This window comes from Protomyctophum parallelum (assembly GCF_964188405.1).
Source record: "Protomyctophum parallelum genome assembly, chromosome: 9".
NCBI classification, from domain to species: domain Eukaryota; kingdom Metazoa; phylum Chordata; class Actinopteri; order Myctophiformes; family Myctophidae; genus Protomyctophum; species Protomyctophum parallelum.
The window spans coordinates 43886190-43912748 of record NC_139706.1 but is presented as its reverse complement, the minus strand read 5'-3'; the positions used below and the strand labels follow the sequence as shown (position 1 = coordinate 43912748).

The following is a 26559-nucleotide window of genomic DNA, read 5'->3' as shown; positions in this document are numbered from 1 at the left end:
TACAGGGGAAGACATTTAGACACTAACCTACTGTACAGGGGAAGACATTTAGACACTAACCTACTGTACAGGGGAAGCCATTTAGACACTAACCTACTGTACAGGGGAAGGACATTTAGACACTAACCTACTGTACAGGGGAAGGACATTTAGACACTAACCTACTGTACAGGGGAAGGACATTTAGACACTAACCTACTGTACAGGGGAAGGACATTTAGACACTAACCTACTGTACAGGGGAAGACATTTAGACACTAACCTACTGTACAGGGGAAGACATTTAGACACTAACCTACTGTACAGGGGAAGACATTCAGACACTAACCTACTGTACAGGGGAAGGACATTTAGACACTAACCTACTGTACAGGGGAAGACATTTAGACACTAACCTACTGTACAGGGGAAGACATTTAGACACTAACCTACTGTACAGGGGAAGGACATTTAGACACTATCCTACTGTACAGGGGAAGACATTTAGACACTAACCTACTGTACAGGGGAAGGACATTTAGACACTAACCTACTGTACAGGGGAAGACATTTAGACACTAACCTACTGTACAGGGGAAGACATTTAGACACTAACCTACTGTACAGGGGAAGACATTTAGACACTAACCTACTGTACAGGGGAAGGACATTTAGACACTAACCTACTGTACAGGGGAAGGACATTTAGACACTAACCTACTGTACAGGGGAAGACATTTAGACACTAACCTACTGTACAGGGGAAGACATTTAGACACTAACCTACTGTACAGGGGAAGACATTTAGACACTAACCTACTGTACAGGGGAAGACATTTAGACACTAACCTACTGTACAGGGGAAGACATTTAGACACTAACCTACTGTACAGGGGAAGCCAGAGATTGAACTGGAAACCTAATCTAAATCACAAGGGACCGGCAGTGGCTCAGGGGTATAGTGGCCACTTGGGAACCGAAGATACCAGTTCGAACCCGGGCTCCCCCAGATTTATTATCGAAGTATCCTTGAGCAAGACGCTGAACCCCTCATTTCTCCCGATGTGCAGGTTGGTGTCACCGCCATCGATGTGTGAATGTGCATGTTAACTAAGGATAGGGATGAAGTTGTTAAAGATCGTAATGTTAGACATTTCACACCCCTTTTGTTTTCTTGTTGGGGATCAAAAGTGGCACTTTTTGGGGATCGAAGGGTGAACGCACTATTAGACCTCATTGTTTTGCTTCCCCCCTGGTTGAATTAGTATATTTCATCCTATTAAAAAAGTTATGTGTAACTTGCTGAAGCATTTATTTGTTGTTTGCATGTGTCTGTGTGTTTGTGTGTTTATCTAGAGCTGGGTCGAGCGTGCAGAGAGGAAGGACCTGCTGTCAGACACTCTGGACCTATCAGACCTCTTTCATCCTGATACGTTCCTCAACGCTCTCAGACAGGAGACCGCCAGGTAACACACACACACACACACACACACACACACACACACACACACACACACACACACACACACACACACACACACACACACACACACTCCTCCCACACGTGTTGTACAATACTCACTGGTCAGTGGTCATTTAGCCATCATGTAGCCATCTTTAACTCTGAGTGTACAGTCCATTCAGTTACATTTGTACTAGGGCCGGGACTAATTGCAATTAATTTAGATTAATTAACTACAGAAAAATTAATCGCGATTAACTACAGATAAATTAATCGCACATTTTTTTTCACCGCGGAACGTTTCTCACTGGGCGCTTTTCTATAGTACTGAAAACTGGAAATAATAAAAAGTCACCCCATTTTGTGTTGCCTAGAACTGGAAGTCTGACAAAAAACAGTAACAATATGAAGTAAGTACAGCTTTGTGATGTCACTGAGATGTACTTGTTACTGTTACTAAATTTTTTTCAGACCTCCAGTTCTAGGCAACACAGAATGGGGTGACTTTTTATTATTATTTCCACAACAGGTATATTAATGACAGTAAAATGTTGAAAATTAGTGGTATCCTGTAGTCACTATTCATTGATTCACTGGGATACCAAAAAACATTTAAAAAAAAAGGTTTCTCGCTGTTCTCGGGTTGAATATTGATATGCGATTAAAATGCGATTAATCTAGATTAATTAATCGCAAAGCCTCTGATTAATTAGATTAATTTTTTTAATCGAGTCCCAGCTCTAATTTGTACACTTTCTGTACACTCGCAGTACATTTGCACACTCATTGTAGATCTTTAAGTCCTAATGAAGAATGCAGCCATCGATCCCGCTACTTCACAGTCCTACACAGACCATTTTTGATTGCGCACCGGCTCTGCCTGTAGATCCACCCGTCAACCATGATTATATAAAAATACCAACCAGACATGTTACTTGTGATTACAGGCATTAAATACTAAATAGCCTACAGACTGTCACTCAATTTAAAACTGTGTTAAGATAAAGATAGAAGCCTATAAGAAATGAATAGTGGTACATTCAGTGGTCAGGTTCACTGGGAAATCTGCACGTCAAGTGAAGAACGGAGGATCGAGCTGTCCATAGCCACGTGCAAGAACGTGCATACACACAGTAAGCACGTGTAGTTGTTTACATTGTCAGATGATTTTAATTTGAAGGTTGAACAGGATGTTCAATATGTTTTTGTGAGTAAAGTCCAAGAGGCCAATAGCTAGAGGACCCAACTTTGCTTTACTTTCCGTATTTGCGTGATGTGGGCACGCTCCTTTTTAGGAGACGGGAAGGTTGGAGTCTATTTATTCCTAATGGGAATGAACCATTCCTTAACTCCATGGCCACTGAACTAAATACTCGACCCGATCATCACAAGGCACACTAAGATATCCATACTAAAATGGTTTCTTTTAGCGAGACAAATCAGGAGAAAATCTACTTTGTCGCAGCATTACAAACTCGTGAGATTTGAGAGGAGTCCGGAAGAGTCTCTCTGTCCATCTGCAATTTGACGGACGTCACATAGGGGGCTCTGGCCCCATATTTAAGATGAGAATACGTGAATATGTGAATATTATAACGTGAAATGAATGGACATTCAAAAGTGAAATAAAATGTGTGTCCCAATGCTTAATAATATAATTTTCATAGACTCTTGGTTGATGGGGTCTGATTTGGAAAATGGGAATCATGACATTTGCCATAATGCTCTCAATGCTCATCCACATGACGTTGTCAGTGTTGTCAGCCTGGGAGGGTGGTGGGGTTGGGGAGGAGCAAACCATGCCTACTTAGGAGACCATTTGTAGGACTTGTCCATTGCGCGTATAGTGAATCACTGGCTCCAATGAAGTTCGTGCATCTTCATAGATAGACAATCTTTGGTTAAGTCAACTTACCGGTGTGCTGTTTGTTGTATAAGTGACGTTATTTGGGTGGAAAAAGTGCAGATTTTCACAAAATGTTTAGGATATTTCCATTGGAAAAAACAGTCTTATATTCAGCACAATTTGGTATTATACCCATTGTACTGATTGACTGAATACTTTATTAAAGTATTTAACAGTATGGCAGTACACTTAACACTCAAACAAACATTGGAGCTTGTTTCCAATGTGGTCAATTCATCAACATAGAATAGAATAGATAAAATCTGTGGAGATGCCGGGGATTGAACCCGGGGCCTCATACATGCAAAGCATGCGCTCTACCACTGAGCTACATCCCCTCACTTCTCACATTTATTTATGTGTCCCTTTTATCCCTAAATAAAGCAATGCTTGTGACCCTGGGCACCCACTATGTCATAGTAAAAAGTCCATAGACTCGGTTGGCTGCCACATGATGTCATGGGGGCACACACAAAGCCAGGCGTTGGAGGAGCTAGCACACCTAAAGAAATGTAAATAAGCTACCCTTTGCATAGTCTTAGATTAGTCTTCTTTAGGGGGACAGGTCTGCCTATGACGGCCTTTCTCAATGTCTATTTTGATGTTTCATTTGATGGCAATCACAAGCCAATGTTTGTGTTTACACAAACCCGGAAAAAAAACAGCGCCAAATCCAGCGCCCTCTGCTGTTTGTAGTGCGGAATCTGTTCTAGAGAAATTAGGCATGTCCAAATAATATTTGGGCAAAGCCTAGAAGACTGGCCTTTCTAAAAAAGTACACACTTGTGTGAAGTGAGGGGCGCCCACTGTGGCTGCCACATGACGTCGCTGCTTAAAGCCAACATTAAAAGTCCATAGACTTGGCTGCCACATGACGTCACTGCTTAAAGCCAACATTAAAAGTCCATAGACTTGGCTGCCACATGACGTCTGATATGTAAAGATGACGACAAACCTAAACAAAACCAGAGCTGCACATTCAGGGCTTGCAAATATTCAAAATGCTCCTTGGAGAATGCGGGCATCGATCCCGCTACTTCTCGCATGCTAAGCGAGCGCTCTACCATTTGAGCTAATTCCCCCTGTCTTAGAACAGGGACGTCACTCAGCAAACAGTGATCAGAGCTCCCTCACCACACACACACACACACACACACACACACACACACACACACACACACACACACACACACACACACACACACACACACACACACACACACACACACACACACACACACACACACACCTTTAAGAGTTCCACTGTTGGGGGCTATTAATACAGCACCGAGGGACAAGTAGACTTTGGACCTGCTGATTACCACCCACTCAGCTACTGCTATACCCTCTCCGTAGAAAAAAATGTGGAGAATGCAGGAATCGATCCCACTACCTCCAGCCAGATCCATGCACCCATGTAGCCTCCTTGGCGCAGTAGGCAGCGCGTCAGTCTCATAATCTGAAGGTCGTGAGTTCGAGCCTCACAGGGGGCAGCTTGTTTTTGTCCTCAAACAGTTTGATAATTATGTAATAACAGTGTAATAACCTACTATTGTAGTAATAATACAATAATAGTGTAGTAATAGGCTACAAACTCTACTAATAATCAATTGCTACTGAAATGTATTCATGACCTATTATATCAATATAAAACGCCTTAGAATGAGTAAGTGGTTTCATTTGATAGGATGAGTATACTTAGCATCAAATGTTTCAATAGCTAATAATGTGAAATATAGAATTCATGACTGTCAGAGTACCCATTGCATTGATTGAATAGCGTACTTTATTAACACATTTATTAACGGTACGGCAGTATAAAGCAACCTCTGCTGAAAACGATAACAAAGCCCAGGGAGCTTGTTTCCATTGTGGTCCATTATACTCAATCAATCAACAACACTGTCACGGGGCAACCCGTGCCCTATAGACACTAGAAGACTCACAATGTGAAACTGAACATTACAAACACATACTGCACAGCTGCTTCCATTAATTGACTGTCTTCAAGCTCCTTGGAGGTGTGGCTATGTGTAGCATCATATACTACTTATCTGTGTTGCCTAATGCTATCATAATTGTTTTGTGTTTGATGTGATGCCTTGGAAAACATTCAGACTCTATGAAGGAAATTGTATAGTTGGTCTAACTCATGGGTCATGGTTTACCTTGTTTGAGTAGATTGGTCCAATTACTAATCATTGTGGGTGGGGTCTCACCTGGTATATAAGGGAGGCTTGTGGAAATGTTTGGGAGGGAATCCTGAGTGGAAAATGTTCAGTTTTGCTTGAGACTAACAAAGGAGACAACTCCAGGGGAGAGCTGCCAGGGCCAGGAAGGCATAGCCTGGTTTCAGTTTCTTAAGTTCTTGGTTTGTTGTTTTTCCTCAGTTTAGTTGTGTTCATTTCTTACTTTCTGTTATGTGAAAGTGTATTGTTAAGTCTTTATTCTGGAAGTATTATTTTTGCCTGCACAGTTGAATCCGGCATGGGTCGTTCACTCCGTGTTTTGAGGTCAATAAAATACCAAAAGAGATTTACATTCTTGGACTGTCGATTCTTGGAGCCTTGGCCGTTCGGGCAACTTTACAAACACATATGATAGATAAAACCTTTTGGATATATCCTTATACAGTACATGCAAAGCATGGTTCCTACATAGTACATACCCTCTTTTAAAAGGGAGGCAAGTTCTGTGTCAGGCATGCCCAAACATTGGGTCAGTCTATCTAAAATGTACATTATTAAAGGCTAATATAAAGTAAACTTGAACAAAACTGAAATGGACATTAAGGGGTGGAAAAATACCCCATAAAAAGCTCCTTGGAGAATGCGGGCATCGATCCCGCTACTTCTCGCATGCTAAGCGAGCGCTCTACCATTTGAGCTAATTCCCCTTGTACTGTCTTTGTGCTGCAGTGTGCTCACATCGGTGCGGGGCTGGCTGAATTTCCTCCCAACCCCCCAAAAAAACTAATGAAAAAACTCCATTCTTGGGGGCTATTATTAATGTAGTAGCCAGGGAGCAGATGGGGTTAAGCGTCTTGCTCAGGGACACTTTGACACGGCTGCGTGAACTTTGGTTTTGATTGATTGATTGAAATATTTATTAACAGTTTGCAGAATTACAGTACATTTCAAGCACAAACTCAATACAAAGACTGTTAACTGTGAGTGGACGACCCAATTAAGCATTACACTTGTTTACAAGAGGGTCCACCATGTTCAATTCATCAAAACATTTAGAGACTTACAAATAGACACTTCAATATAGTCAAAGAACAGAACAGGAATTCATCATAATGGAGGTAAAAAGGGAAAATAAATTACCAAACGGCCTCTCTCTAGTCTACCCATTCAGCTTCAGCCCACCACCCCCCAAAAAGTTTTTGGAGAATGCGGGCATCGATCCCGCTACTTCTCGCATGCTAAGCGAGCGCTCTACCATTTGAGCTAATTCCCCTTCTACTGTCTATGTGCTGCAGTGTGCTCACATCGGTGCGGGGCTGGCTGAATTCCTCCCCAACCCCCCCAAAAAAACAAATGAAAAAACTCCACTCTTGGGGGCTATTATTAATGTAGTAGCCATGGAGCAGATGGGGTTAAGCGTCTTGCTCAGGGACACTTTGACACGGCTGGGTGAACTTCGGACCTTCTGATTACCAAACGGCCTCTCTCTAGTCTACCCATTCAGCTTCAGCCCACCACTCCCCAAAAAGTGTTTGGAGAATGCGGGCATCGATCCCGCTACTTCTCGCATGCTAAGCGAGCGCTCTACCATTTGAGCTAATTCCCCTTGTACTCTGAATTTGCTGTAGCTCACAGTTCCCTCAGTGAGCTGAGATCGGGCTGTCCCCAATCAGTGCCGGAAGTTCTTCAAAATAGGAGCTCTGGGTGGCCAGAGTTGTCTGAGTACTTTTACTCTGAAAGCCACGACCCGGAAACAATCTACTAAAAAAAGTTGACTTTACATTGCTAGCTTACATTGCGATCATTTTAATTTATATGATATATGATCCAAAAAGCGTTCATATTTTGCGGGAGAGACGGATGAGGAGCAGAAATGAAGCGCCAGTATATCGATCCGTTCATAACCACAGAGAGCGCCCTGGATTAGGAGAGACGAGTCATTCTTTCTGCCGCGCTAACAGCTAAGTCAACGGTAAGCTAATATGAGCCCAGAGCGTAGCATAAGGTAGCCGAAAGGCGAACTGACAAAAAAAATATATATAATCTGAATATTCTTATCTCGCCCGGTATCATTGAGGATGCGCTAGGACGTCCTCACACATCGTATGTACAGCTCGGTTCGATTCCCTATGACGTTCTCAGGCGTCGTATACAGATTGTGTTAAGCAGGGGCAAATGGTGGGGGCTGTTAATGCTGCATCCAGAGTGCTGTTAGTGTCTTGCTCATGGACACTTGACACGTAGACAGGTTTTCTGATGTCCAGACGGCATGTCTACCCATTACTGCAGTGCTCCCCCCAAAAAAGTTTGGAGAATGCGGGCATCGATCCCGCTACTTCTCGCATGCTAAGCGAGCGCTCTACCATTTGAGCTAATTCCCCTTCTACTGTCTTTGTGCTGCAGTGTGCTCACATCGGTGCGGGGCTGGCCGAATTTCCTCCCAACCCCCCCAAAAAAACGAATGAAAAAACTCCATTCTTGGGGGCTATTATTAATGTAGTAGCCAGGGAGCAGATGGGGTTAAGCGTCTTGCTCAGGGACACTTTGACACGGCTGCGTGAACTTTGGTTTTGATTGATTGATTGAAATATGTTTTAACAGTTTGCAGAATTACAGTACATTTCAAGCACAAACTCGATACAAAGACTGTTAACTGTGAGTGGACGACCCAATTAAGCATTACACTTGTTTACAAGAGGGTCCACCATGTTCAATTCATCAAAACATTTAGAGACGTACAAATAGACACTTCAATATAGTCAAAGAACAGAACAGGAATTCATCATAATGGAGGTAAAAAGGGAAAATAAATTACCAAACGGCCTCTCTAGTCTACCCATTCAGCTTCAGCCCACCACCCCCCAAAAGGTTTTTGGAGAATGCGGGCATCGATCCCGCTACTTCTCGCATGCTAAGCGAGCGCTCTACCATTTGAGCTAATTCCCCTTGTATTGTCTTTGTGCTGCAGTGTGCTCACATAGGTGCGGGGCTGGCCGAATTTCCTCCCAACCCCCCCAAAAAAACGAATGAAAAAACTCCACTCTTGGGGGCTATTATTAATGTAGTAGCCAGGGAGCAGATGGGGTTAAGCGTCTTGCTCAGGGACACTTTGATACGGCTGCGTGAACTTTGGTTTTGATTGATTGATTGAAATATTTATTAACAGTTTGCAGAATTACAGTACATTTCAAGCACAAACTCAATACAAAGACTGTTAACTGTGAATGGACAACCCAATTAAGCATTACACTTGTTTACAAGAGGGTCCACCATGTTCAATTCATCAAAACATTTAGAGACGTACAAATAGACACTTCAATGTAGTCAAAGAACAGAACAGGAATTCATCATAATGGAGGTAAAAAGGGAAAATAAATTACCAAACGACCTCTCTAGTCTACCCATTCAGCTTCAGCCCACCACCCCCAAAAAAGTTTTTGGAGAATGCGGGCATCGATCCCGCTACTTCTCGCATGCTAAGCGAGCGCTCTACCATTTGAGCTAATTCCCCTTGTACTGTCTATGTGCTGCAGTGTGCTCACATCGGTGCGGGGCTGGCCGAATTCCCTCCCAACCCCCCAAAAAAACAAATGAAAAAACGCCACTCTTGGGGGCTATTATTAATGTAGTAGCCAGGGAGAAGATGGCACTTGACATGTAGACAGGTTTTCTGATGTCCAGACGGCATGTCTACCCATTACTGCAGTGCTCCCCCAAAAAAAGTTTGGAGAATGCGGGCATCGATCCCGCTACTTCTCGCATGCTAAGCGAGCGCTCTACCATTTGAGCTAATTCCCCTTGTACTGTCTTTGTGCTGCAGTGTGCTCACATCGGTGCGGGGCTGGCCGAATTCCTCCCCAATCCCCCAAAAAAACTAATGAAAAAACTCCACTCTTGGGGGCTATTATTAATCTAGTAGCCATGGAGCAGATGGGGTTAAGTGTCTTGCTCAGGGACACTTTAACACGGCTGCGTGAACTTTGGACCTTCTGATTACCAAGCGGCCTCTCTCTAGTCTACCCATTCAGCTGCAACCGTCATCCCCCAAAAAGTGTTTGGAGAATGCGGGCATCGATCCCGCTACTTCTCGCATGCTAAGCGAGCGCTCTACCATTTGAGCTAATTCCCCATGTACTCTGACTTTGCTGCAGCTCACACTTCCCTCAGTGAGCTGAGATCGGGCTGTCCCTTAAGCAGGGGCAAATGGTGGGGGCTGTTAATGCTGTATCCAGAGTGCTGTTAGCGTCTTGCTCAGGGACACTTGACATGTAGACAGGTTTTCTGATGTCCAGACGGCATGTCTACCCATTACTGCAGTGCTCCCCCCAAAAAAGTTTGGAGAATGCGGGCATCGATCCCGCTACTTCTCGCATGCTAAGCGAGCGCTCTACCATTTGAGCTAATTCCCCTTCTGCTGTCTTTGTGCTGCAGTGTGCTCACATCAGTGGTGGGCTGGCAATTCACAGGGGTTGAATGTCCCCACTCTAAAAATATGAAAGACTTCCATTTCAATTACTTATAAATAACTTAGGAGTTATGTCCATCTCTGACACTTAACTGAGAAGTGTAGGTTTTTTTGTATGTCGTGGTGAAATACCTCCAGTTGTTAAGCCACAGTTGGGCCACAGCCGTTCTGCCGTTAGTGAAAGCTCACATTGTCTTCTCCCCTCCCCCGTCGCAGTGTAAACTGAGAGACACATAGACACATTCTGCACTCCCCTCCCCCGCGTCTGTGGCTCTTAAAGTTGCAGTGTAAACACTCCCCTCCCCCTCTCAAGCTTTTATAGCCAGAAGCATGGGGGTAGCTCCATGCAGCCTCCTTGGCGCAGTAGGCAGCGCGTCAGTCTCATAATCTGAAGGTCGTGAGTTCGAGCCTCACAGGGGGCAGCCAATCTTTTGCCCTTTCTTTTTCTTATGTAATGTAAGTGTAATAACAATGTAATGGCGTAGTAATATCAAGATAATCATCTTACTAATACATTATTTTATTTCCATGACGTATGCAACTAAACCTTTAACAAATAATCATTAATTTATGACCTATTAAGAGCTGTGTTCATTTTGACTAAACAATTTCAGGACAAAAAATAGGACTAGAACTAAATTGTGTGTTTTTCAAAAGGCTAAGTAAAACAAAATCAGAATATTCTTTAACACTGATTAGGAACTGGAAGAATTGGTCATGTACATGAGTGAATGCACTTTGTTACTATCCACCACTGGTAAACTGAGCCATTTTCTTCACTCCGCTACCTCTCCTCCATTCAAGACTGTCAACACTTCAGTGTAAAGGGAGCCACCCCTCCCCCGTTTGCAGCTCTTAAAGCCACAGGCACAGCTTATGCACTCAGGCCTCCTTGGCGCAGTAGGCAGCGCGTCAGTCTCATAATCTGAAGGTCGTGAGTTCGAGCCTCACAGGGGGCAGTGTTTTTGTTTTCGAACGTTCACCCAAAAGCTGTGTGTATTTGTGAGAGAAGCTGTTGTTGAAGGGATCTGGAAATTGTAATGTTGTTCAAAACTGATTTTCAGCCTTTTATTCATGCCGTAGACGATGTACTGATGATGGTCTAAGAATGTGATATATTGCATGGTTGGTGTTATAATAGTGTAATAGATTAGTAATAATAATGTAATACCAATTTAACCACAGGAAGCTTGTTTCCATTGTGGTCCGTTGTTCTAATTCATCAGCAACACTTAGCAAATTCATAATAATTAAAACTTGTGGAGATGCCGGGGATTGAACCCGGGGCCTCATACATGCAAAGCATGCGCTCTACCACTGAGCTACATCCCCTTCCTTTACCTTACTGTCTATGTGTCGGGAGATAGCTACATCCCCTTCCTTCACCTGACTGTCAGGGGATTTCTGTGTGCCCGAGTATGGAGTCTAGGCCAGTCTGATGTCATATTGCTGACATCAGTGTGCTCCTATATGGGGATTTACTGGTCAGTGCATCACCACACCCTCAAGTCATTATGCAAGCAGAGTTTGAAGTAGGTCAGTCCCATATATGGGTATGCACATGCATCGAGGCACAATGTGTGCAATCTTTGTGTTGGTACGATCAAAAACGTGCTTATGAGTGAGTTAAGACTGGTCTTTTTGCCATGTGAGAAGTAATTTAAAAATGGTTCTGAATTAGAATTAGAGGGCTGTATTTCACATTATGAATGTCTCTGTGCTTTGGTAGTCACATTGTGTGAAAGAAAGGCTACATGCCCAAAAAACATGCGTGCTGTTTGGTATATATAGTTTGTCGGCCATAGACAGCCAAACGGCCAAACTTTAGAACTGCAATTTCGGAACAAAACTTGTAAAAATATGTGTTTAGCAAAAGTCCACTTGTTGGTGGCGCTATAACAGGCCAATGTGAAAAGAGTGGGATATATTCCCGTGAAAGATTTCACGTAAATTGCACGCTGCGTTCATGATTTGAGGGTTCTTGTTCCAAATGGGCCAATCCTGCAAACTTTGAAAGCCAATGTTGGCCAATTAGGATGGAATATGAGATATCGGAGAGATACATCTTGAGCACATGACTATAGAGATATTGTGTAACAATTTGTGGGATTTTTGGACAGAATCTAAGTCGGCCTCTTGGTGGCGCTATAACAGGCCGTTCTGGAAAATTTGGGGCAGAGGTTCATCGTTGGCATCCAGGGAGTGTGTGTGCAAAAATTGGCATTGACTGGGTTTTAACAGTCTCAGAGATTAGCTGTACACAGACGGACACACACACTCCCATGCCTTCGGCCTGGTGGAAACAAAAAGTACTATGAAAGTAATCAGAGCATATAGACAAAAGCAGGGGCTCGCAACTGACTTTGTAATGCTCCAGACAACTTTTATTCACGACACAGCATACATACAATGTTTCGACCAGTATAGGTCTTTCAGGAAATTACTTATTTTATATAAAGTGTGGACAAAAGAGTCATCAGCCCCATCTGGTGTTGTGGGGTGGCTCCAAGAATTACATGTTATTAGCAAACATGATTCTGAGAGTAATTAGAGCACAACAATAATTGTAAAAAGAAAAATGCACGTGCACCATTCTGCACAAAGCTGCATGTTGAAGTTTGAACAAAGTTTCTAGCACGTGGAAGTAGCAGGACGGACAAATAATGTGTACGGAGTTTCAAATAAATAAATAAATAAATATAAAAAGTGGATAACTAGTGTGAGCAGACAAATTTGGAGCTGGAATACTATAAAACGATGCTGATAAATGAGTACTCTCCTGATTGGCTGAAATTTGGTCGCCTACCTGAAAATGTATTTTCTCGTTTATTATAGAGCTGGAGAGACAGGAAGACCCCTGTTACTGAACAAACTCTATAAAGCAATGATTACTATCAGAATACCGGGCTTTAACCTTTTACCCCAAAAAACTTTTTGTTTTAACCAAGAAATACCACTTACCCTACCTTTAATTGTATGATGATGAATAACTGTTGACAAAGCATAGTTATTGTAAAGTGTTTATGATCTGCAGGTCTATGGGCTGTTCAATGGACAGCCTGAAGTTTGTGACATCCTGGAAGAATCCAATAACACATGCCAAGTTACAAGTCAAGGTACACACACACACACACACACACACACACACACACACACACACAAGATGGGAGGGGGGGGGGGTGATACGATTCATTGGCCGTATCACTTCAATACTTAACCATTCTCCTTTGCCAATAACGGGACCTTGCATGAGGCATTTTTCCATTAAAAGGTCAGAATGCACGGACAGACGACAGGAGAGATTAATGAGAACAAGAGGGAGGAAGAGGTGTGTGTGTGTGTGTGTGTGTGTGTGTGTGTGTGTGTGTGTGTGTGTGTGTGTGTGTGTGTGTGTGTGTGTGTGTGTGTGTGTGTGTGTGTGTGTGTGTGTGTGTGTGTGTGTGTGTGTGTGTGTGTGTGTGTGTGTGTGTGTGTGTGTGTGTGTGTGTGTGTGTGTGTGTGTGTGTGTGTGTGTGTGTGTGTGTGTGTGTGTGTGTGTGTGTGTGTGTGTGTGTGTGTGTGTGTGTGTGCGCGCGTGTGTGTGTGTGTCGCCAGGGTTCCCTTTACTGTCTCGTCTTCTGTGGAAAATCCCTGAGTCGCTGTGCTAACATCACACGCAAATTTAAACACACACAGACCTCGAGATACTTAAACTCCTTCACCTTGGGTAATGCCTCATTCCCTATCCTACCCTAAGTGTTAAATGTCAAATCTTAACCTTAATTATACAGTTTATACTCTACAGTGTACAGACTGTACAGACGGTATCACGTTCTGAAAGGAACGCTTCAAAACCGTAATCTTTACATCATGAAAAAGAGATTTTGTCTCAAGCAAAGGTAAAAGAAAATCACACCAGTGTGATTACAGCCAATGGGAATTTGCATCCTCACCTTCATCTTCAATGTTTGTGTTTACGCAATGTTTGTGTTTACTCAAAACTGTCTAGTCATTGTCAATGGCATGTAATGTTTGTGCTTTCTTTCAAAAAAAGAAAATAAACTGCAATGTGGATCTCAGACTTCATGTCATCAGTCATCTGACATATCGATGACATATGACTCAAAAGTTGGTTTCAGCACGATCCCAGCCCAATTGACTTCAATTATAATTAAAGTTAATTAAAAAAATATATACTATAAACATAATTATGTGAAAAGGAATTCCTGAGTTAGTGGAATTCTGTGGCCTACTTAAGAAACTAAACTAAATTTGGCGTTGATCGGGACCTGGTTTGCCAGATTATCTCCAGACACACAGACCAAGGGCTCTATTTTCGTCCCGAACTTTCTAAATCCCTAAAACATCTCCACTACCCGTTACATTATGCATAGGTGTGGTTTTGGCGTTATTACAATAATGAGACCAATCACCATGCCACATGCCATTGCCCGTTATGCCCAGTGCTATATTCCTTCATAGCCTTACTGTCTATGCTCACAGCCCATGGTAGAGTTATGCGTTGCTGCCTTGAAGTCTCACTTGTGCTGTTTTCTTGTTTTCCCCACGGCGCAAAGAGCCAAGAACTCTCATCTTTTCATTGAGTCACAACTCGCTCAGATCTCGCTCATTTTTAAAAATTCAAAGTGCTGTGTAATCTACGAAACTTTCATTTGGTATATAGATCCTACAGTCCATACAGTCTCTACGAAACTGTATCAAGCGAAAAGGAAAGTTCGGGAAATCGGATTAAACCCCATATGGTGGACGATGGGGTGATGAAACTGAACGAGCAAATGCAAATCGTGCACAATGCCTAACACAAGTCAAATAACTTCTTTGACTAGACCAGGGGTATTCAACTGGCGGACCGCGGTCCGCGACCGGACCGCGGACCACCTCTTTGCGGACCACCCAAAAAAAAAAAAAAAAAAAAAATGATTTTTTTTCCTTTTTTTTTTTTTAAGTTAATAATATAAATAACATCAGATGGTACATTTCTCATGTGAAATTGCTGCAAAGGCCCCCAAAATGTCCCCAAGGGCCCCCAAAATTCTGGCGCGCGCCACGCGCGCGCGCAGTGTGATTTGGATTTGGAGTTCCACTCCGGGCCTGCACTCTGCACCCCATTATTGGTTGGTTGGAAGGGGATCTGATTTGTATAAGCTTGGCTTGACCATACTAAACGGGCATAGAGCCCCGCTCTCCGATGGACGCCGCGCATGGGACCGGACCTCGGTCTTATTCAAAAAAATATTTGTGGACCTTCATCATTTCTAGTTGAGGACCCCTGGACTAGACAATTATATAAACACAATGGACACAAGGAAGTGACAGGCACTCAATTCTGCTGACTATAGGAAAATTACGAAGAGAGCCGTATGAGATTAAGGAGCCTGACTGTGGACTCTATACCAAACTAATATGGCATAAAACGCCCATGACTACACCTCTAAGCGCAAATACTGGTGTCGGCATAATGGATGCGGGTGGCGCTGGACCAAAATACCATTTAAGGACAGAGCAAGCTCCTATACAAATCTTCGGGCAGCGGCTGACTCGGGCAGTGTCGAGGTTAACGGCAGGGATGAAAATAGAGCCCATAGAATCTTGAAGACATTTTGCTATGATTCCATGATCACTGACTGAAGGATTTCTGGCAGCCTCATCTTTTCATGTACTCCTCAACCCACTCATCGTCCTTGTAATTCTCACTCCTATATCCTTTTATTTTATTTCATCATCCTGTAGGTTGGAGGTCTTCAGTTGGAGGGGTGTAGTTTTGACGGGGTCCGTCTGTCTGACAACCAGCATGACTCACCCAGTGTGTCAGCCGTTCCACCTTGCTACATGGCCTGGGTCGCACAGGTAAACAACTGACTGTCATGTTCATTAGTTTTTTATGTACAGTTTGACTGATGTGTTGATTTGATCGATAAGTCGGACATGATTTTCCTTTTTTTAATGATCTTTCTGATTGCCAATGTACAAACTGTGTACTGTGAGCTGGTGGTACTCTCCAAGTACTCTCCAAGTACCACCATAATTACCCTTTTTGCTCCATTCCTAAGCCAACAATGATGCTGCTCTGACAAAACTCTGTCTAATCACTAATCAGCACAACTGATGATATTTCTAATATGATTAATCTCTTCTCAAATCTTCTAAGGGGTAGGTGTGCTGTCATGCTCATTTCAGCACAGCTGAATTTCAACCAATTGTCTTTTAGCCTATGTTTCTGCCACATTGTCCTTGCTCTTGCTGTGGTCTTTTTTCCAATCCATTGTGTTTGTGTCTGTGTGTGCATGTGCATGTGCGTGCGCGTGCCTTTATGCTTAACCCATTCTGACCGGGCACCCATTTTGGTGTTGGCATCATGTTATGCTTTAGCTATTTAAAAATAGCAGATCTACAAGCTCATATCGCGCCACCGAGTGGCGCGATACGAGCTTGTAGGTCTGCTATTTTTGTAAAAATCGAAGAACGACTGACATTTTTAGAATCTGATCTCAGGTCAGAATGGGTTCATCAGACCAGTGTGTGTCCGGCGGAAACCTCGTATGAATCTGATCTCAGGTCAGAATGGGTTAACACGTTCCTCATCTTCTTCCAGAGCTCCAGCGGTGACTCCAGTGCTGCAGAGGACAGCATCTGGCTGCCGGTGTACACCAGCTCAGAGAGGACCAGGGTGGTGACTCACGTCTCCCTGCCGTGCGGCTCCAACTCCAGCCCGTGGATCCAGACCGGGGCTGCTCTCTTCCTCAAACAACAGTGATGGAGCTGTTATGGTGGGGAACGTGTATACTAGCCCATTCTGACCTGAGATCAGATTCATACGAGGTTTCCGCCGGACACACACTGGTCTGATGAACCCATTCTGACCTGAGATCAGATTTAAAAAAATGTCAGTCGTTCTTCGATTGTTCAAAAATAGCAGACCTACAAGCTCGTATCGCGCCACTCGGTGGCGCGATATGAGCTTGTAGATCTGCTATTTTTCAATAGATAAAGCACAACATGATGCTGACACCAAAATGGGTGCCCGGTCAGAATGGGCTAGAACCAACTGGACTCTGAAAGGTCTAACTCTGAGAGTGTACTGGACACTGAATGATATGTAACTCTGAGAGTGTACAAATGGAACCAATTAGACCCATAACTGCAAGGGTCCATTTGGTTCCATCTTATGGCATGGATGGATGGGGCAACACATTTGGAACAGAGGCTACAGAGACATCTGGGACATCTGAGGGTATTTTATAGCTTGAAGACATTATAGTGTCACACCGCTACGCAAGTTGATGGACTGAATCTGACTTCGATGTCGTTTTTTGTATTGTATTTATTCTATTGAAAAAGAAAAGTGTGTTTAGGCCATCATTTTGTTTAATGTGTTCTTGCTGCTGAACTCTTTTAAGTGTGATTCCCTCCCTGGCCCTCATTAAAGTGTGTAAGTGGTGCAAGCTTCCATTCTCCTCCTGCAATCCAATTCAAATGGCCTTTAAAGGCGTGAAATGGCTTTGTATAAGTTCACACACACTGCGCCTGTCCTTCTCTGTCTCCTACGCACACACGTACACAGCCACTCACGCATGCACACATTCACGCGCACACACTCACTTACACTCACGCATTCATGCACACACACACACACACACACACACACACACTCGCTCACACACACACACACACACACTCTGTGTGATTGGTTTTGAGTTTCTAAAGGCTGAGAAGAATCACTGAGGCTTTGATGGATGTCCACAGGGCTACAACAGGCTGTGTGGCTTTGCCTAAGCAGGTAACACTAGTCACTAGTGTGTGTGTGTGTGTGTGTGTGTGTGTGTGTGTGTGTGTGTGTGTGTGTGTGTGTGTGTGTGTGTGTGTGTGTGTGTGTGTGTGTGTGTGTACAGTACTTACATTACTATACTCCACATGTGTAGTAGGCCTACAATTTGAGATATGAGAAATGATTGTTTAATGGTGAAGAATGATTTTGGGAGTTAGACTTACGCCTCCTACTTTTCCGGCTATTTGCAGCTATTTCTGACTGTATCCGATGCAGTCCTTTAATTTGATGTCCTCACAAGTGTGTGAGTGGGTGTGCGCGTGCTGGAGATGGAGTGGAGGGAGGAGGGGCAGGTATTGTGCAGTGCACTGCAGTGTGACAAAATGGGCCTGAAATGGAACAGCAGGTTTTAAAAGGGAGAGGATTGGATTTGAGCAGAACACACTGCAGCCCCTCCGGGTCACCACAATGAAAGAGAGAGAATGGAATAGACACAGGCAGCGAAGGCTGTCGGGTGGAAACCTTGTATGTCCGATACCGTCACTTTTCAGGAACAAGCTTGCGCTGTCTCTTTTTAGTCACTTATAACCATGTTGATTAATGATAGTCTTGATTAAATCCAACCAGTTTGATTTATGGCAGGTGTTTGTACGTGTAAATGTTGTGTCACACTTTATGCAGCTTTTACACGGTTACAATCAGAACAGAAAACTACAAAGTCAACTTTAAGTGCCCTTGCGTTCAATTTTTTTATTTTGCGTTTACACAGAGGCCAAATTAAGTGATTGAAAATGCTGTAGTGCGCATGCTAGGTGGCGTTGAGATGCACTGCCAGATAGACCAGTCACGCGTGCATAGAACTACTTCCGTACTGCTTACTATCACAGCTGTTTACTTGTCCCTCTTTTTGCTCATACATGAGCCATGACGACACACGTTTTGATATTGAAAGATATCCACTCTGGAAGGGGGTTTCACTTAATTGTCTCCACCAGGCCGAAGGCATGGGGGGAGAGTATGTTTTGCACTCCGTCCGTCCGTCCGTGTGTCCGTGTGTGTGTCCGTGAGCAGCTAATCTCGGCCACCGTTAATCCGGTCGATGCCAAATTTTGCACACACACTCCCTGGATGCCAACGATGAACCTCTGCCCCAAAATGTCCAGAACGGCCTGTTATAGCGCCACCAGGAGGCCGCTTTGTGCAAAACAAGGTTTTGCACAGTACACCTACAGATTTTGTCCAAACATCGCGCAAATTGGTACACAGTCTCTCTAGAGCCATTCAACGAAACGGGTCTTTCAGATTTCTCAGACTCCATCCTGATTGGTTAAGATTGGCTTCCAAAGTTCACAGGAGTGCTCAGTTTCAAACAAAATGCTGCAAATCATGAACACATCGTGTGATTTTTTACTTTTGTTGCCCTTTTATCCAACCACCAGATGAAGGCAAGCTGCAATGTCCTACATTCCTATCCTGGTGGAGACCTGTGCCCAGAAGGGCACTTTTTCTAGTTTGTTGCTGTTTCAACCTCCTTTTTCTTTTTGCCGGCATAAAAAAATCAAACGGGGTCAAACTAGTAAATATTTCAAAACAAAGTGCAGGATTCAGACTCAAATCAACTGAAGTAATTCAAAATTCAAAGTCGTTCAATATGTGATGTGTGTATGCATGCTAGCGGCTGAAAACTGTTGTTCATCTACTGGCGTTTTGGCACCTGTTCTGTGCTAAATTAAATGAAATGCCTCAGACAGTTTTAAGTAGAGTACATGTACATTGTACAAGTAAACATACTGTCAACCACCGGCCGTTGGGTGGCCAACAGTCATGTTTACTGGGAATTGTGTTTATACATCAAAGGCTGTCCATGAATTATTTTCTGCCAGAGAGCCCAGAGCCCCTGAGAGTGTTGTTGACAGAACAACACAGTGCCAGGCCTCTGGGCCGAAAGCTCACATCTGACATAGGCCTATACAACTCTGAAAATAACCACTGAACTATCCCGTGTGGAAATGGCTTATCCCATCGAAACCAGGCAAGCATTTGTGTCATTTTAGAATGTAGTATACATACAGTAGCCTACATACTGTATACATAGCAAAATATCTTTCAAAAAGAGAGAAAGAAAGAAAATTCAGGATTTAGTACAGTGCTTCCCCAAAATAGCAGATATACGTACAAGCTCACAGCTGATCGGGCGCTCAGATGGGTGAACCAATAGGATCCCCTGGCTGTGTTTGCAGGCACCCGCCCGTCTATACCAGAAATCACACAGACTGGTTCAGGACCTTTTAACTTCCCAGGAATGGAAATCCTGGCTTAATTTGTGCGTATCGCAGGTGTATCTCATTTAGCCTCTTTCCCAAGCGATTCGCCTGGTGTAGTAGAACATCCATGCTCATTTCACGCCATATAAGGCAACAGGAAATCTCTCATCTTGGGTGAAAAACGTCATATCACAGCCTGCAAAATGCACAGTGCTCCAAGCTTACAACGGGGAATGCCGTGATGCATCGCACCGCATGATCAACTTAATTGTTGATCAGCTGATTTTGACAAGCAAGTCTCTCGCAATGTTAACTGACTTCAGACAGATAAGACAACGTTAACTGACTTCAGATAGATAAGACAATGTTAACTGACTTCAGACAGATAAGACAATGTTAACTGACTTCAGACAGATAAGACAATGTTAACTGACTTCAGACAGATAAGACAACGTTAACTGACTTCAGATAGATAAGACAATGTTAACTGACTTCAGACAGATAAGACAACGTTAACTGACTTCAGATAGATAAGACAATGTTAACTGACTTCAGACAGATAAGACAATGTTAACTGACTTCAGACAGATAAGACAATGTTAACTGACTTCAGACAGATAAGACAACGTTAACTGACTTCAGATAGATAAGACAATGTTAACTGACTCCAGACAGATAGACAATGTTAACTGACTCCAGACAGATCTTCAAGCTAACAGCTCGTCTGTACCATAGAGTTATATGTAAACCAAACGGTCAGAACCAGGTCGGGAAGCACCGCATAGACACTTGCCAACTTATTTTGGCATGCAATTCCTTCACTCCTTGCTGAACTTTAATAACTGATGTTAATAAAGTTACTTTCACGTATAATGAGAAAGAAGTAATTTTTACAGTTCAACCTCATGACCAAATGCTATTAAAACCAATGCTATTAAAAAGCCCTTTCTACTAATGAATTGCGCACTGCACCTTTTGCAGAGGTAAAAATAAAATCCAATAATTTGCATCAGAGGTTTATTGATTACTGGGGTGATTGATTCCCTGCCCTCCACTGCCCCACTACATCGGATTTGGAAAGCAAATGGAATAATGGACATGAACACATCAGATTTAATCTATACTCTCATTGTCTATATTATATGTCTTTGCCTTACATGAAGATTTGTTTATGTATAGGCTATAACCTGCATGACTTTAAATTGTTTTATATAATGTATGTAATGTAATCTCGTCAGCATTGAAAATGAGGGAGAACCTCAATTGCTCTTTTGAGAATAAATAAAGGTTTCAATCAATACCGGACCAGAGTTTTGCCTTTAATTACTGAGTGTTAATGCGTTTTTGGATGAATAGGAAAAGCATCCAGCTGTTCTCTCGTTTCCTCATCAACTGGCAAGACTTATTAGGCTATTCTGTGTGTGGCGTCCATGTGATCAATATACAGTATAGCCTACATTATTATGAATTAACACCACGACACAATGCAGCGACATTAAGGCATGATAGTATATTTAAATCATTACGTGAAATTTGGCTGAGTCTGTCAACATGTAGCCTGGGGTCCACCTATGCTTTCTATGGCATAGGCAGCTCCCGGCAGGATCCGCCGGGAGAATCTAGACACAGCTGCGCGACATGAAACTGATTAATTAGAGCGACAGAGAGAGAGAGAGGAGTGTGTGTGTGTGTGTGTGTGTGTGTGTGTGTGTGTGTCAATTTAACAAAGGTGCAGGCGATCAGAAATCAGCAGAGAGTGATCGACGTTTGCGCTACTCTATGCCGAATTGAAGTGGACTCTGACTCGGACTTTTTCTTTCCTCCCTGGAAATAAAAACGTCTGGGTTTCCGAGGCTAGTCAACATGCTGAGCGACCTAATAATTCAGCTCTGAATGCAACTTATAGTTACTTGAGAGTAGGAGAGGTTAGCAGCATTTGCTACACTTCTCGCGACAGGATATTTGGCCTTGCAACCCGGATATTTCCAGCGATGTCTGGCTTTTCTGTGTAAAAAGCTTTGGCATCCTGGTTAAGTTCTAATCGGACACCACTGTGGCGGGTTCTAACTCGGACAACCTGCACTAGTTTGAGCTATCTTATAATTAGTAAGGACCAATTATATGAAGATAATTGAAAATGGGCGAAGTCGTCCTTTAAGAATAGTAGCCTACTTGAGTAAATGTACTTAGTTACTTTCCACCACTGACACATGGTGGTACAGACAGTAGCAGGACTACAGTGCATCATCATCATCATCATATGAAGTGAACCATACTGAACTTTCAGATAGCGCCTGCAGCGCATTTCACCATCATTACAGAGAACTGGCGGGCTAAAGGCCATTATGTAAAACCATAATTAGGGGCTAATGATTGAATTGGCCCTGTGGGAGATGATAAAAGAAAGATACATTATTTGCTGAGGGTCATTGTTAAGGAAATATATCTAATTGCCTCGCTGAACCTTTGCTGTATTTACCAAAGAATTCCCACATCTCTACTGTTAAAGGTTGAATAGAGCGCTCCAGGCTCTATTCAACCTTTTTTATTAATTTTTAATTTAAAAGTGACGAAGCTAGAAGATACTTTTAAAGATAGGAAGAATCTAATCTGACTAATAAATGTAATCATTTAAAAAATGTAATTCATTTGAATCAAATAGACACTTAAAAATGATTTCTTCTTTGTTTGTCTTTTTTTTTAAATACTATACTCAAAATAGTAGATCTGCAAGCTCACACTCTGTGACGTCATGGCACATCGTGAGCTTGTAGATTGATTAGTTATGTGTGTGACACCATTGTAAATTATGACTTAAGTGGTTAATAAGACTAATTATAATGTGTGTGTCAATTTGATGTTTTAATGTGTGCAGTAGCCTGTAAGATTGTTAATGTATTCCATACGAGAGCTCGAATATTTTCAATCACTCAGCAGACTGACGTTTTCTGTTTGTGTTTTGTTGTGCGTGCGTACGTGCGCATAGGCCTCACTCACACGTAAGACACACGCAAGACACACTTGTGTCCTGTGTCTTCTGTGTGTTATGGCCGCCTCAATGCATTTCCAATGGGAGTCACATGGTTTCATGACACAATATTGTTTCATGGCTGTCTTCTGCCCTCCCCCCCACCATGCAACAAGGTTGTGTGTTCAAACCATGTGACTCCCATTGGAAATGCATTGAGGCGGCCATGACACTCCCAACATGCAAGGCACAATGTGTCTTACGTCTGAGTGAGGCCATACTGTATCTGGAAACTTTGAAATGTGCAGGTGTGTGTGTGTGTGTGTGTGTGTGTGTGTGTGTGTGTGTGTGTGTGTGTGTGTGTGTGTGTGTGTGTGTGTGTGTGTGTGTGTGGTGTGTGTGTGCGTGTGCGTGTGCGTGTGCGCGCCGTAGTGAGGACCGGAGGGAGTTTTTAAACAATAGCGTGAGGACATTTAGCTCACTTTTTTTTCTTCCTGAAATTGCTATATAGATGCTATCCACAGATTTTCTGAAAGGTCCTCACTTTTGGTCTAAAATGAGTTTAGTACCTGGTTTAGATGCATTAGCTCCCCCTACAGCGTGTCCCCCATACTGCACCCAAAAGATCCCAACATTTCTAAGCATATTACAGTATGTGGAGCTACAGTATGTTGTGCCAGGATGCATGACGAGAAATGGAATGAACCGTTTGTACTAGATATTTACAATTACTAATGGCTTTTGTAAAACGTGGCCATTCCACTGATAGAATTGTAAAACGAGGCCGTTCGATTGATAGAATTGTAAAACGCGGCCGTTCGACTAATATAATTGTAAAACGAGGCCGTTTGACTGATATAATTGTAAAATGTGGCAGTTCGACTGATAGAATTGTAAAACGCAGCCGTTCGATTGATAGAATTGTAAAACTAGGCCGTTTGACTGATAGAATGGAAGCAATGCCGAAACGCATCCGTTGTCTGTCAGAGGTAAATAAACCATCTTCGGCTTGAATCTCTTGACTTCTTGGTTCTGTTTGACCAGAGATCCTGCAGAGCAGAGGGACAGTCGATGGTGACGAGGACGCGATGAGGCATGGAGCCACGGAGCACACAGTGGCCCCTCGAGGGCCTCCGGAGGCTCCTCAACGCTGGCGGTCAGCTTCATATCTAATGTTGAGGAATGTTCCGGATTAGAGTCTATGACAGCAGGATAACTGAGTGGCCGCGTGCTAATCCCGCCCGCTTGCGCCGCCGCCACAGCCAATGGAGCAGGCTCAGATAAATGGCCACTCGGACCGCGTCAGCCAATCGCTTTTAATCTCTGCCAACGAGGTGCCCTTGAGACAACGCACTGGCACAAGCATCCTCTCTCGGTCTCTCGGTCTCTCTCTCTCTCTCTCTCTCACTCACACACACACACGTAGTGCCACACACACACTCGGCATTTATTCGCCCTCTGAGGGTAGCGGTCCGCTCAGTTCCCATGTTTATGGTTTCTCCGAACCCGCAAATCACCGTGGTTACGGCGTGGTTACGGCTGGGTGGATTTACGACCACTGTCCCCCCTCCCCTCCCCACCCCGTATGCCAACCTTAGACAAACCATTGATCACCCAAACACTGTCCTGCTCTCTCACTCTCTCTGACACACACACACACACACACACACACACACACACACACACACACATGTGTGTGCATGTATTACTACAGTAATACATGCACACAGTAGGCTACATCTGTGCACACAGTAATCTATGGGGGGGAAATGTGAAAAGTAAAGCAGAATTTGATACAGACATTATGAGGCAAAGTTTCCGATTAGAAATAGATTCAGGTTGGGGTTAGCATTAGCATTAGTCATTTAGACACATTGTGTGTGTGTGTGTGTGTGTGTGTGTGTGTGTGTGTGTGTGTGTGTGTGTGTGTGTGTGTGTGTGTGTGTGTGTGTGTGTGTGTGTGTGTGTGTGTGTGTGTGTGTGCGCGCAAACTGGGCAAAGAGTACATTGTGACATGCCACTAAATCATTCACTGTCACGTCGAAAGGTTTTGATAAATGTTCAGCCGTTTGAGCCCATGGATCTGTAGAATACTGTCGCTGTCGGGTGAAAACCTTGCAAGTCCAAAAGTTTTTTCTTTTTAATTATTCAAATTAACCATTAAAATAATGAAATCTACAAGCTCGCAACGTGACATATCGCGGGACATTGTGAGCTTTTGGATCAGCTATTTTCACAACACTTGTATGATGGAGTTTGATTTACGAAAAAAGTAAAAAACATAATATGTTGAAATATGGAGGTACAGGGTTTCTGCTAGACAGCTAGGACAGGGTGGGCTTTGATGAGGGACTGTCGTTAGAGTTAATGGTGTTCATTGATGGAAAAACCTTTCATCCAGGATTGAATTTTGTAATTTTCTACAGGGATTGGCTGTATTATTCTCATAGATGGGATTTGTGCGTGCGTGCGTTCGTGCGTGTGTGTGTGTGCACGTGCGTGCGCATTTGTGTGCATGCGTGTCTACTCTACTGACCATGTGTAGTTTGGAACAGAAGCTTCAGCACAGCAAATGTCTCCAATTATTTAAGTGTGAGCCGGCATTTATCAAAAAGTGGTTTTCAAACATTTGAAAAGGCACACCAATTGGCAAGTCAAACTATATACAGTATAGTCAGTAATTATAGCTGGGCAGTGTCAGGCCAATACAGTACAGTACCACAAATAAGTGTGATTCAAAATACGGATCCCATGTGGACTTTAGATATCATGTCAGTCATTTCTGATGTTACATAACGTATGACTCCAAATTAACTAAGCCATGGGTTAGTTAATGCACTCTTCCTCACTCTTCCTCACAGACTTCATCATCTTTATACATACAGTAGGCTATACAGTGCCTACTGCAAAACCATGCATAATGCCCTCGAGTCAAACTATAGCAAGCAATGCATTTCATATTTCACATATAGGCCTACACATATTTCATACATTCTATTAGGGCTGCACAATAATCAAACATGTATCGCCATCGCAGTAACAACAATAGGCTATATCGTAAAAGGTTCAACTTTATAGTCAACATTTCAAATTACAAGTCAAAGGCACGTGAAATGCATTGTGCGCTTGTGCTTTATTGTTCATTTTGCAATGCATATGTTATTACATGCAAGTTGTTTACAGTTTTTGATTATGACTTTTTGTCTGCTTTCGGTCAATATACCTGATGACTAAAGAGAGAACAGTCTCCAGAGTTTTGATGGAAGGAAGGTATTTATAATACTTACTGCCAAGTTATACAGTCTACATAACGAGGGAGGCCCAAGCAGTACTGTCCATACAATTTATACATGTTGCTTGAAACCACATCTAATTCAAGTCAAATGTATAATTTATATATCACATTTTATGCGTTCAGCGCACCGCCAGCACTATCTCTGCTGCGCCCATAGAGTTATAACGCTCCTCCCCGACGCTGTATAGATCTGATATGTTTGAGTCTCCTCTCCCCCTCTTGTAAAAGAGACTCAATGTGTTTTTTACATGGTTAAATAAAGGTTA

The 26559-nt window shown here is 43.1% G+C and overlaps 1 protein-coding gene across 1 annotated transcript in view; it reads left to right on the top strand.

The window, feature by feature from the left end:
- dync2h1 (dynein cytoplasmic 2 heavy chain 1) overlaps positions 1–16779 on the top strand; it is a 389827-nt gene extending 373048 nt beyond the window's left edge. The window contains exons 94-97 of the mRNA XM_083773699.1: positions 1336–1445; positions 13036–13117; positions 15732–15848; positions 16594–16779. Coding sequence (XP_083629825.1) covers positions 1336–1445; positions 13036–13117; positions 15732–15848; positions 16594–16755 — 471 coding nt within the window. The 3' untranslated portion in view covers positions 16756–16779. The remainder of the gene's footprint in view (positions 1–1335; positions 1446–13035; positions 13118–15731; positions 15849–16593) is intronic.
- The last annotated feature ends 9780 nt before the right edge of the window (positions 16780–26559 follow it).